Below are 13,687 nucleotides of genomic sequence, written 5' to 3' on the forward strand. Positions count from 1 at the left end.
CCTTTCACTCAGTTTATTATCTTTAAGAGTGAACTAGTGAGGTGATGTTTCATTAAAGTAGTTCACATTCAGAACAAAAAATTACGGATAATGCACTCACCCTCTTGTCATCCAAAATGTTCATGTCTTTCTTTGTTCAGTCATAATAATTTTTTGAGGAAAATATTTAAGAATTTCTCTCCATAAGATGGACTTCTATGGTGCCCCCGAGTTATTTTCTAAAAACATTTACAATTCTATACTTTTTAATCTCTACACAGAGCTATATAAGACAATCATTTGAGGTTAAAAACTCACCAGGTGAGTTTAAGTTGTAACAATTCCCCACAGAGCGCGGAATTCCCACTATTTCACACTTTTCTTTTTTTTTATGATTGAATGTATGAACATAGTAAACCCACAGACAGCCACCGTTTCCAAATCAAAGTGTATTGTACAAGTAATTAAACAAGTAATTTGCCAAGAAACAAAGAGGTGTATATTTTTAGAGTAATTTACGACAGCTTTGATTGTGGCCAATCAGAATCAAGGACCGGAACTATCCGTTCTAGACATTTTGTTTGAAACACTGTCCATGTTAAAGGGATCTGTTAGGCTTCTCTTTATTGTGAATCTTCATGTGTCTGTCAAGGTTTCCTTTTTGCCTGAAACTCTTTCCACACTGTTTGCATGTGTGAGGCTTCTCTCCAGTGTGAACTCTCATGTGAAAGTTAAGGTATCTTTTCTGAGTGAAACTTTTTCCACACTGTTGGCAGGTAAAAAGACTCCCTGTACTGTGAATTTTCTGGTGAACTTTAAGGTTTCCACTTTCATTCAAACTCTTTCCAGACTGAGGGGATCTGTAGGGCTTTTCACTATTGTGAATTTTCATGTGACTGTCAAGTTGTCCTCGTTGACTGAAACTCTTTCCACACTGTTTGCATGTGTAAGGCTTCTCTCCAGTGTGAACTCTCATGTGAACGTTAAGGCATCCTTTACGAGTGAAACTCTTTCCACACTGGTTGCATGTGTAAGGTTTCTCTTCAGTGTGAATCTTCATGTGTCTGTAAAGGCAGCCTTTACGAGTAAAACTTTTTCCACACTGTTTGCATGAGTAAGGCTTCTCTCCAGTGTGAATTCTCATGTGCATTTTAATGTGTCCATATAGTTTGAAACTCTTTCCACACTGGTTGCATGTGTAAGGCTTCTCTCCAGTGTGAACTCTCATGTGAATGTTAATGCATCCTTTACGAGTGAAACTTTTTCCACACTGTTTGCATGTGTAAGGCTTCTCTCCAGTGTGAATTAACATGTGCCTTTTAAGGTATCTTTGTTGTTTGAAACTCTTTCCACACTGACAACAAATGGAACTACTCTTAGTTTCTGTCTTTTGAGCACTTTTTTGATTAGACGTCTTTTCAGACTCTAAGACACAAAAAGATTTTTCTCCAGATATGAAATCATGAAGATTCTCAAACTGATATTTCTCTTCAATTTCATTCAGATCTTCTCTCTCCTCTTTCAGCGCTGTTAGGTCTAAGGTGGAAAAACAAAGAGATAAAAGTTAACCCCAGTTTAATGGCACAAAGCAATTAACATCAAAACATGTATGTGAGATATGTAATGCATGTATGCTAGATCCTATACCAGGGTCTCCAATCCTGATCCAGGCTGCCAGAGATTAAGTTGTCTGTTATACAATTAATTAAACTAGGAAATCTATATAGACTGACAAATATTATATACCAATTTTATGTCTCCTAGGGGATAAAACTCAGCAAAATTAGAGAGGCTTGGAAAAAATCTCAATATATTTTTGCAGCTCCTTTTTTAGGAGCTCTGTCAAGAACAGATCGATTTTGGCCTGTCTAATTAATATTCATTAGCCTCTCTTCTGATTGGCCTGTTGTTTTCTGAGTGATGCACGGCCAGGCCAACTACAGTCATGTATGGTGTAGCCTGCTGTGGCTTGGTAATACTCAACAGGATGTTTCAGAGTGATAATGTATTTTCTTTTTCAAACGTAGTAAGCTACATAACTGTTGCTTTATAAAGGCAGTGTTGTAGTGATGATGCACGTTATCGTGTGACTCTTCACGACTAAAAAATATGTGCAAAGTGGAATGAAGCAGCGATCAGGGAGCTCCTCACTATCAGCGCTGAAGCACATATTGTTCGTCAGGTTAGTTTGAGTTTAGTGAAACGTACGCGTCGCATTTCATCTCACATCCAAATGTTACATGTCTTCACGGGATCTTTACGGATTGTGTGTGAAGCACGCACAGATTCCGAAAAAAATGTGTGTGAACTAAATGAACCAATTCACACAATTCCAGAACAAATCATGGGACACATTATCCATGTATTTTGCGGAATGGCTTTGTGAAGGTTAAGTTGACGTGCCACTGGTATTTTATATTATTGTTTTTCGGAAGCCTGTGCAATTATATAGTTTCGACATCTATCGACTGAACAGGGTTTTCTCGACTTGTTTCTGTGTTGTTTTTGTTTAGCAATGGATGTTGTCTGGGTTTGGCAAAAGGAGGGTGGGACGGTGGTTGGTGCTAGTGGTGGTGATCAGTAGATCAGACGTCACATTTTTACGGAAGTCACAGCAGCTTGTGAAAAGGAACAGCTACTTTCTGCAGGCTGTGTGCAGTTTACTGTGGACTGACAGTTTTGAAACTTATATGTTATTTGCATAGCCCCTAGACCTCAGTTATCATGAAAAAAGCCAGGAAATTTTAGTTTTGACAATATGGGACCTTTAAGAGGACAATTATGTTAGACAATCATAAAAGTTGGCTGTTACACTTGACCTTTTCAATGGAAAAAAACAAAACTGACTGTCAGAGGATGAGAAATGGTGGAAAACGGTCATTAATCTCTCAAAAATTTAATTTAATTTTGTTTTTGTTTTTAATCACTCAATTTTAAATATTTCTGTCAAAAACATTAGTAATATTGTAATTACACCTCTGGAAACATAATATGAAAAATACTCAAACTTCCAAGCAATATTTTTGCACCAATTGAAAGTGAAAGAGTGAAAGTGAAGTGACATGTGCCAACTGTCATAAATTATGCTCTGTATTTAATCCATCAAAGTGCACACAAGTCAAGTCACCTTTATATAGCGCTTTTAACAATTCAGATTGTGTCAAAGCAACTTCACTGTATTAAATAGGACAATAGTGTGTCAATAACACAGTATTTGATGTTCTGTTTGATCAGAACATCAAACAGGTTCTCCCCACTCAGTGAAGCACCCACTGAGAAACCTGATGAAAGTGCTCTAGTAATTGGCGATTCTATTGTACGGAACGTGAAAATAGAGACTCCAGCCACCATAGTCCAGTGTTTACCGGGAGCCAGAGCGACTGACATCTTGGTAAATTTAAAAGTAAATTCAGTAAGATTGTTATTAACGTCGGCACTAATGATGTTCGACTTCGCCAGTCGGAGATCACTAAAAATAATGTTAAAGAGGTGTGTGAACTTGAAAGTACGATGTCAGACACTGTAATATGCTCTGGTCCCCTCCCTGCTTACCGTGGTGACGAGATACACAGTAGACTGTGGTCACTCAATGGCTGGATGTCAAAGTGGTGCCCACGAAATAACAGGTTTCATAGACAATTGGACGAGTTTCTGGGGCAGACCTGACCTGTTGAAAAGAGATGGTCTTCATCCCTCTGGATGTGGAGCATCTCTCCTATCTAGAAATATGGCACATAGTCTTAGCATTTGCACTTGACTAACTGGGGCCCAGGTCAGGAAGCAGACAGACTGGCTAAACCGACCATCTGCTAGCCGCCTCACGTCACAGAAATCAGTTAATTCTCAGCACATAGAGACCATTTCACCTAGATATCACACTATAGAGACTGTGTCTGTCCCCCGAGCTAGAAAATACAAAAAACGCCTGAATCAAATCAAGACTAACAATTTAACTGATGTTCAACAAATAAAAAATATATATAATACAGAGAAACAATTGATAAAGCTTGGCTTATTGACTATCAGGTCCCTTTCTATGAAAGCACTTTTTGTAAATGATATGATCACTGATCATAAGCTAGATGTGCTCTGTTTGACAGAAACCTGGCTAAAACCAGACGATTACATTATTTTAAACGAGTCCACCCCCCAAGATTACTGTTACAAAAATGAACCGCGTCTAAAAGGTAAAGGGGGAGGTGTTTCTACTATTTATAGCAATATTCTCAATGTCTCTCAGAGAAAGGGCTTCAAATATAACTCGTTTGAAGTAATGGTGCTTCATATAGCATTATCCAGAGAAACAAGTGCTAATGATAAATCCGCCGTGACGTTTGTACTAGCTACTGTTTACAGGCCACCAGGGCACCATACAGACTTTATTAAAGAATTTGCTGATTTTCTATCCGAGTTGGTGTTGGCCGCAGATAAAGTCTTAATAGTGGGTGATTTTAACATCCATGTTGATAATGAAAATGATGCATTAGGAACAGCATTTATAGATATTTTGAACTCTATTGGGGTTAGACAACACGTGTCAGGTCCTACTCATTGCCGAAATCATACTCTAGATTTAATACTGTTACATGGAATTGATGTTAATGGTGTTGAAATTCTGCAGCAAAGCGATGATATCTCAAATCATTATCTAGTCTCTTGTATAATCCAGATAGCTAAAACTGTAAATTCAACTCCTTGCTACAAGTACGGTAGAACCATCACTTCTACTACAAAAGACTGCTTTGTAAGTAATCTTCCTCAATTATCTGAATTCCTCAGCATATCCAATAGCTCAGAAAAACTTGATGATGTAATAGAAACTATGGAATCACTCTTTTCTAGCACTTTAGATACAGTTGCTCCAGTGCGCTTAAAAAAGATTAAGAAAAACAGTGTAACACCGTGGTATAGCGATCACACACGCGCCCTAAAGAGAAAAGCACGAAAAATGGAACGCAGCTGGAGGAAAACAAAACTAGAGGTTTTTCGTACTGCTTGGCGTGAATGCAACTTATCTTATAGAAAAGCATTAAAAACTGCCAGATCGGATTACTTTTCGTCTCTCTTAGAAGAAAACAAACATAACCCTAGGTATTTGTTCAATACTGTGGTTAAATTAACGAAAAATATAGCAGAAACAGGTGCAGACATTTCCCAACAGCACAGCAGTAATGACTTTATGACGTACTTTACCTCCAAGATAGACACTATTAGAGATAAAATTGTAACCATTCAGCCGCCTGCTACAGTATCGCATCAGATAATGCATTGTAGATCTCCTGAGGAACAATTCCACTCATTCTCTATTATAGGAGAGGAAGAATTCAGGCCCGTAGCCAGCCTAGCAGAAGGGGGGGTTGTTTTTTTTCAAAAAGTGGACCTTTTTCAGTTCCCACCCATTTTGTATTTAATTATGAGGTTCAAATAGCCTACTTCATTTTGGTGACTTCTCATGCACGTTTGTGCTGGATTAGCATGTCTATTGGTATCTTAATAAGCATGATTTTTGATGCACCAAACATATTTACTACAATTGAGATCAAACTTACCAAGATCATCTTATTCAGTAAATATACACAAATACCTAAAGCAATTAATAAATAGCCACAAGAGACACTGTTAATGCAATAAATGCACAGATTCTTTATATTGACACACTTCCTATTGAGTTTATGTTTGTAAGATTTAAATAAAAAACTTGGCTTGAGCGAAAACATCAGGGGGTAATGGTGCATGGTTGAGGGCTCACATCATGGTCATGTAGAATTTAGAGAGACAATGGTGGGTGAATGTGTATCCCTCTAGGGGGGTCCGGGGGCATGCCCCCCTGGAGAAAATTGTATAAATTTTAAAGGTAAATCCATTCATTTGGTGCATTTTGAGAGTTCAAAAATAAGAGCAACAACTATGTTCAGTGTGCAAATTGAACAAGATTAATAAAAAAGTTGATGACAATTTAAAAAGGGTCCAGAACTGTCTTTAGTCAGAAAGTACCGTGTTCTTCCTTGACCCATGCTACACCACTGCACTGAGTTTTTTGGACCCCTTTCAACCTCTGGGCCCTGTGCAGTGTCCTCCTTTTCAAAACACAAATATCAAGAAAGGAGTTTTATTTATTTATTTAGGCCTACATGGTATCTGCAGAATTTTTAAAATCAAAATTATGGCTTTTTGTTTCCTATTTTAAGACCTGCAGAAATAGAATTAATATTGAATGAGCGGGATAAAGCAATGTCAGGTAAAATTAAACCTCTATCATGATTTACAGCTCAGATAATGTTCATAAAAAACAATAACATCTGTAAAAATTGTAACAAGCTCATTTTTGTATGGTGAATTTTAATTATTCTGACTGTTTGAGTTATTAAAATGAACCCTTGCTAGTAGCATACATTATAACTAGTAAAAACACACACATAGGCCTATAGCACCTTAACACCATGGTATAAAAATTAACTACATATTTTCTATGTATTTGTATAAAGAACAGTTGTCTAAATACATTTAGTATAAATGCACAAATGCTATAGATACTATAATTATATTACATTACTTTACAGTTAATACGTGTCTACATTAATATAATATAATATTGCGCATTTCTGCCACAATACCATGGTGCAGTTAGTGTAAAATAAATAGGCTACATTGTAAATGATTCTGACTGTATCGTCGCGCACAGTGTTTCTCCTGTTTGTCGCGCTGTTTCGCCTGTTTAAGGGTGCTTTCACACCTGCCTTATTTAGTTCGGTTGAATCGCACTAGAGTTCGTTTTCCCTGTTGGTGCGGTTCGTTTGGGCAGGTGTGAATGTAGCAATCGCACTCGAGTGCGCACCAAAAGCGGACCAAAGAAGCGTACCGAGACCTGCCTGAAGAGGTGGTCTCGGTACGCTTTCAAACGAACACTGGAGCGGTTCGTTTATGGTGAGAACATGAACCGAACTTGAACAGACCCAACCGCAAAAAGTACTGCACCTTTTTGGACTAATCCAGGTGCCGTAGTCTGCTGCGCTGTTCATTATGGGATGAGGACAAGTATTTGTTGACAGTTAGCGCTTTAGCAACATAGCCCCTTGACAGCTCGCGGACAAACTTGGAGTTGTGAGGAGGTGCGGAGCCTCATAAATTTGGTCTGATGATCATATAGGTCCCAACTTTCAAAAACTCACAAGAACATCACAATCTGAATGAGAACATTGTTTAAGGTGCCGTTCACATGTCGCGCCTAAAAACGCGTGGAAAGCTTGCGCTCCAGTGGCGTCTGCCGTTGCTAAGCAACCATGACCTGCGCTCTCCATAAATACGCTAAAGTTTCAGCAAAGGATAAATGGATTTTTTTTGCAGCATCCTGAAAAGTTGAGATGTTTTTACCTCGATGCGGCGCGTTCGCGAATTGAAAAAACGTGCCTAACAGTTTAGAAAATACGTTCAATACACTGATCTATATAATTCTCTATTATAGATCAGTGGTTCAATGACACGATCTGGCCAACGAGTGATGTGGATGTTGTCACATGACTGCATTTTGGTTCTTTTCAACTGGTTCGGACCAGAGCAATCAGTGTGGTGTGAAAAGGACCTAAAACGGCAGAAAAATGCTACAATGTATCATTTGTTGCCCTTGGTCCGGACCAAATGAACCGAACCACAGATGTGAAAGCACCCTAAGTCGCAAAGTCATTTGTGTTCTTTACTAAATTCAAGCGCTTCATTGTGGATCTTACAGCGCTGTTTAGTGCTCGCTAGTAAACGCGTCCGCTCTAGTGAATTTGCGTTTATCTGAGCGGATAAACGGTCTGTGTGGCACGCTTTAAATGACTAGCGCATTTAATCCATAATGCGATTCTTGTCTTTCCTTGCCCAAATTTATGACATCTTTAATAATTAAAGCTTTTACACTAATTAAGGTATATACTTTGCATGGCTTTAAATGTCGTTATTTAAAAGAACACTTGTTTATAAAAAAAAAAAAAAAAAAAAAAAAAATTAAATATGGACCTTTGGCAATATGGGGTGGTTCGTTCGAACCACCCGAACCCCCCCCTGGCTACGGGCCTGGAATTGTATAAACTTGTTAAATCATCTAAACCTACAACATGCATGTTAGACCCTATTCCATCTAATCTACTAAAAGAGGTACTTCCAGAAGTCATAGATCCTCTTCTGAATATTATTAATTCGTCACTATCATTAGGATATGTCCCCAAAACCGTCAAACTGGCTGTTATTAAGCCACTCATTAAAAAACCACAAGTTGACCCCACTGAATTAATTAACTACAGACCAATTTCGAATCTCCCTTCTCTGTCAAAGATACTAGAAAAGGTAGTATCCTCACAATTATGCGCCTTCTTAGAGAAAAATGGTATCTGTGAAGATTTCCAGTCAGGTTTTAGACCACATCATAGTACTGAGACTGCTCTTCTTAGAGTTACAAATGACCTGCTCTTGTCAACCGATCGTGGTTGCATCTCCCTATTAGTGCTACTGGATCTTAGTGCTGCGTTTGATACTATTGATCACAACATTCTTTTAAACAGACTTGAAAATTATGTAGGCATTAAAGGTAGTGCACTGGCTTTATCCGAATCGCACTTATCAGACCGTCATCAGTTTGTGGCAATAAATGAAGAGGTATCATTTAAATCGCAAGTGCAGTATGGAGTACCTCAAGGCTCAGTACTAGGGCCATTACTTTTTACGCTTTACATGTTACCCTTGAGAGATATCATCAGGAAACATGGTGTTAGCTTTCATTGTTACGCTGATGATACTCAGCTCTATATTTCTTCGCAGCCCGGCAAAACATATCAATTCGAAAAACTAACAGAATGCATAGCTGATATTAAAAACTGGATGGTGAATAACTTCTTACTGTTAAATTCTGAAAAAACAGAGGTGTTAATTATTGGACCTAAAACCTTCACAAGTAATAACCTAAAACACAGTCTAATACTAGATGGCTGCTCTGTAAATTTGTCGTCATCAGTTAGGAACCTAGGCGTCCTATTCGATAGCAATCTCTCCTTTGAAAGCCACATTTCTAGCATTTGCAAAACCGCATTTTTCCATCTTAAAAATATATCGAAATTACGACCTATGCTATCAATGTCAAATGCTGAAACATTAATTCATGCGTTCATGACCTCAAGGGTAGATTTTTGTAATGCTTTATTGGGTGGTTGTTCTGCATGCTTAATAAACAAACTCCAGCTGGTCCAAAATGCAGCAGCTAGAGTTCTTACTAGAACCAGAAAGTATGACCATATTAGCCCGGTTCTGTCAGCACTGCATTGGCTCCCTATAAAACATCGTATAGATTTTAAAATCTTGCTAATTACTTATAAAGCCCTCAATGGTTTAGCTCCTCAGTACTTGATGGAGCTTCTATCGCATTATAGTCCCTCACGTCCGCTGCGTTCTCAAAATTCTGGCAATTTGATAATACCTAGAATATCAAAATCAACTGCCGGTGGCAGATCATTTTCTTATCTAGCGCCTAAACTCTGGAACAATCTACCTAACACTGTTTGGGAGGCAGACACTATCTGTCAGTTTAAATCTAGATTAAAGACACATCTCTTTAACCTGGCTTACACATAAAACATTAACACATTCCTATAATTCAAATCCGTTAAAGGATTGTTAGGCTGCATTAATTAGGTCAGCCGGAACCGAAAACACCTCCCATAACATCTGATGCACTCGTTGCATCGTAAAAAGAATGGAATCTACGCTAATATTAGTCTGTTTCATTCTTATTCCAAGGTCACCGTAGCCACCAGACCCAGCCTGTATCCAGATCAGATGGTCACTGCAGTCCCCCGGATCCAGTCCGCACCCAGCTTAGATCATGGATCACCACCTGGAGATGACTTCAATAGCCATGGATGTCAACCAGATGAGCTCCAGAGACGGATCATCACTAAAGACCTCGCCAACCTAGACGGCCATCGGCGCTACACCACAGGAACCTGATGAGTTCTCTACAATCGGACATTGGTACAAACTGCTGGTTTGGTCTGGCCAGAGGAGAACTGGTCCCCCAACTGAGCCTGGTTTCTCCCAAGGGTTTTTTCTCCATTTCTGTCACCTGTGGAGTTTTGGTTCCTTGCCGCTGTCACCTCTGGATTTCTAATCTAGATTTAAACTAATTCTGTCTGCCTCCCAAACAGTGATAGGTAGATTGTTACAGAGTTTAGGCGCTAAATAAGAAAATGATCTGCCACCCGCAGTTTATTTTGATATTCTAGGTATTATCAAATTGCCAGAATTTTGAGAACGCAGCAGGTGTGAGGGACTATAATGTGATAAGAGATCGCCCAAGTACTGAGTAGCTAAACCATTAAGGGCTTTATAAGGAATTTAAATAAGCAAGATTTTAAATTCTATATAGGGAGCCAGTGCAGTGTTGACAGAACCAGGCTAATATGGTCATACTTTCTGGTTCTAGTAAGAACTCTTGCTGCTGCATTTTGGACCAGCTGTAGTTTGTTTATTAAGCGTGCAGAACAAGTGTGCCGTACAAGTCCTGAAAAGTGAAGCTAAAGTTTTCAATTGCCCCCCGTTGGTCGGCTGCAGTATAGGTCATAAACCCCGCCCTCTCCATGTAATCTAATTGGGACTTGAGCCAAACTAAATAATCAAATTACACTTCAAATATTTTTTTTCCAAAGATGGTTTCCATCGTGAGGTAGTAGGCTACTTATACTGCTTATTCATGTTCAGTTGTTTGTTTTTCTAACAAGTTCGCTTTTAGGTAGTTATTTAATGCTATAAAAACGGGGTGTGGTGTCATGATTGTGATCTTGCGATTGGGTCTCCAGGAGTTTGGGCAGGACTTTCATACCGCGGCTCGCGACACTACTGCACAGACTCTGGCTCCAAACGAATCTCTACTGCGAAGACTCTGGCTCCAAATTACGTAATTTCCCCCAAGATGGCAACAGCCATATTGAGACGCATTAGCTTCAGTTTTCTATAGAGGCGTCATCCATCTTTTTTACAGTCTATGCTGCAGAACAACCACCCAATAAAGCATTACAATAATCTATCATTGAGGTTATGAACGCATGAATTAACGTTTCTGCATTTGACATTGATAGCATAGGTTGTAATTTCTATGTGTTTTTCAGATGGAAAAATGCAGTTTAGCAAACACTAGAAATGTGGCTTTCGAAGGAAAGATTGCTATCAAATAGCACACCTAGGTTCCTAACTGATGATGAAGAATTGACAGAGCAGCTGTCTAGTATTAGACAGTGTTTTAGGTTATTACATGTGGAGGTTTTAGGTTCAATAATTAAAACCTCTGATTTTTAAGAAATTACACGTCATTCAGGTTTTAATATCAGCTATGCATTCTGTTAGTTTTTTAGAAAGTGAGCGCTTGTTTAGGTTGGCTGGACATGTGAGTGGTTCTAACATTTTCCAGACGCAGAGCACTTTATTTTGTTTAAGGTATTTTATTGTGAGAAAATCCTGTGATGTTTATTAATTTCTTCTATTAATAATAAATAAATAATTGAATTAAAGAAAATATTTCTGTATATGCTTTCATTACAGTTCTCTAATAAAAAAATCAGAATCAGCAAAAATTGAAATCTGCAGGTCACACTACAGAAACTACAGTTACTACTGAAAGTTGTAATCGGTGCATCTCTACATATGACTGCGCACAGAGAGAAGAGTGCAGAGTCCTTGGCTCTTGATCACAAATAAATCAATGCATGGGAAACACCACAGAACAACAACCTGAGCCCAACTGAAGCCAACTCATCACCTTAATTTTAAGTCAGGGTAGAATTGAATGAATGCCAAAGAGCCTTTTGTTTTTCGTAACCCCTCCATCACCTCACGTACCCCAGTTTGAGAACCACTGGTTAATACCGTTAAATGTTAAAATACAGTACCTTGGTGAAAGTATGACCTACTGCTTCACTCTGATGCCTCCTGAACAGTAGTCATCTATTTATTTACTTGGTTGTATTGATATTATGTTACCTGGTTGTTTATTTAATATTTTTTGTTCCTTCTTTTATTCCTTTTTTCTCATTTTCCTCCTTATTCCCCATTTTTAAATGACTTTATATATAGACAAGATATAGAGCTGTACAACTTCTACATTACAATCTCACACCTCACATAATTCCATCAGAATTTAACTTCAATGTTTTCTTTTGTTTTGGCTTATTTTTTGTTTGTTGGTTTTATTGTCGGACTTGCTTTATATTAACAGCACTGTTTTCTCCTATTTTGTACTTTTTTTCTGTGTCCTACATTGTCTTGTTCTACAAAAAAATGGCAAATTCAATGATCTTACTAGAAGAATTGCATGAAAAAGTATCATGTGTTCCATTTGTATACACCTACACCGCGTTCCAAATTATTATGCAAATTGGATGTAAGTATCATAAACATACATTTTTTAGTTTCTCAATTAAACTCATGGATGGTATTGTGTCTAATGGCTCTTTGGACCACTGAAATAAATCTCAGACACCTATGATAAATAATTATGCAAGATGAGCCCAATTAAAGGAAAAGTACTTAAAAAGGACGTTCCACATTATTAAGCAGGCGACAGGTTTCAAGCAATATGGGAAAGAAAATGGATCTCTCTGCTGCCGAAAAGCGTCAAATAGTGCAATGCCTTGGACAAGGTATGAAAACATTCAATATTTCACAAAAACTTAAGCGTGATCATTGTTGTGTGAAGAGATTTGAGGCTGATTCAGAGCACAGACGGGTTTGTGCAGGTAAAGGCAGAATGAGGAAGGTTTCTGCCAGACAAATTCATCAGATTAAGAGAGCAGCTGCTAAAATGCCATTACAAAGCAGCAAACAGGTATTTGAAGCTGCTGGTGCCTCTGGAGTCCCACGAACCTCAAGGTGTAGGATCCTCCAGAGGCTTGCAGTTGTGCATAAACCTACTATTCGGCCACCCCTAACCAATGCTCACAAGCAGAAATGGTTGCAGTGGGCCCAGACATACATCAAGACTAATTTTCAAACAGTCTTGTTTACTGATGAGTGTCGTGCATCCCTGAATGTTTCTAATGGATGGAGTAGTGGATGATCCATGTCCCAACAAGGCTGCTACTTCAACAAGGAGGTGGTGGAGTCATGTTTTGGGCGGAATCATAGGGAGAGAGCTTTAGGGTCCCTGAAGGTGTGAAAATGACCTCGGCAGGGTATGTAGATTTTTGACTGACCGTTTTCTTCCATGGTACAAAAAAAGAACCATGCCTTCTGTAGCAAAATCATCTTCACGCATGACAACGCACCACCTCATGCTGCAAAGAATACATCTGTGTCATTGGCTGCTATGGGCATTAAAGATGAGAAACTCATTGTGTGGCCACCATCCTCCCCTGACCTCAACCAGATTGAGAACCTTTGGAGGATCCTCAAGCAAAAGATCTATGAGGGTGGGAGGCAGTTTGTATCAAAACAGCAGCTCTGGGAGGCTATTCTGGCATCCTGCAAACAAATTAAAGCAGAAACTCTCCAAAAACTCACAAGTTCAATGGATGCAAGAATTGTGATAGCGATATCAAAGAAGGGGTCCTATGTTAAGTTGTAACGTGCCCTGTTAGGATGTTTTTGATTGAAATAGCTTTTGATTTCAGTAAATATGACCACACAATGCTGCAAATTCAGCAAATGCCTGTTTTCAGTTCTTTACAACCTATAAAATGTTTTAACG

At 38.6% G+C, this 13,687-nt stretch overlaps 1 protein-coding gene across 1 annotated transcript in view; it reads right to left on the minus strand.

Moving 5' to 3' along the window:
- Nucleotides 1-577: 577 nt before the first annotated feature.
- LOC141332986 (uncharacterized) overlaps nt 578-13,687 on the minus strand; it is a 46,077-nt gene continuing 32,967 nt past the window's right edge. Inside the window, exons 3-4 of the mRNA XM_073837941.1 lie at nt 840-1,333; nt 578-755 (exon numbers count right to left, since the gene is read on the minus strand). Of these exons, the coding sequence (XP_073694042.1) occupies nt 578-755; nt 840-1,333 (672 nt within the window). The remainder of the gene's footprint in view (nt 756-839; nt 1,334-13,687) is intronic.

This window comes from Garra rufa, chromosome 4, assembly GCF_049309525.1.
Source record: "Garra rufa chromosome 4, GarRuf1.0, whole genome shotgun sequence".
Taxonomy (NCBI): domain Eukaryota; kingdom Metazoa; phylum Chordata; class Actinopteri; order Cypriniformes; family Cyprinidae; genus Garra; species Garra rufa.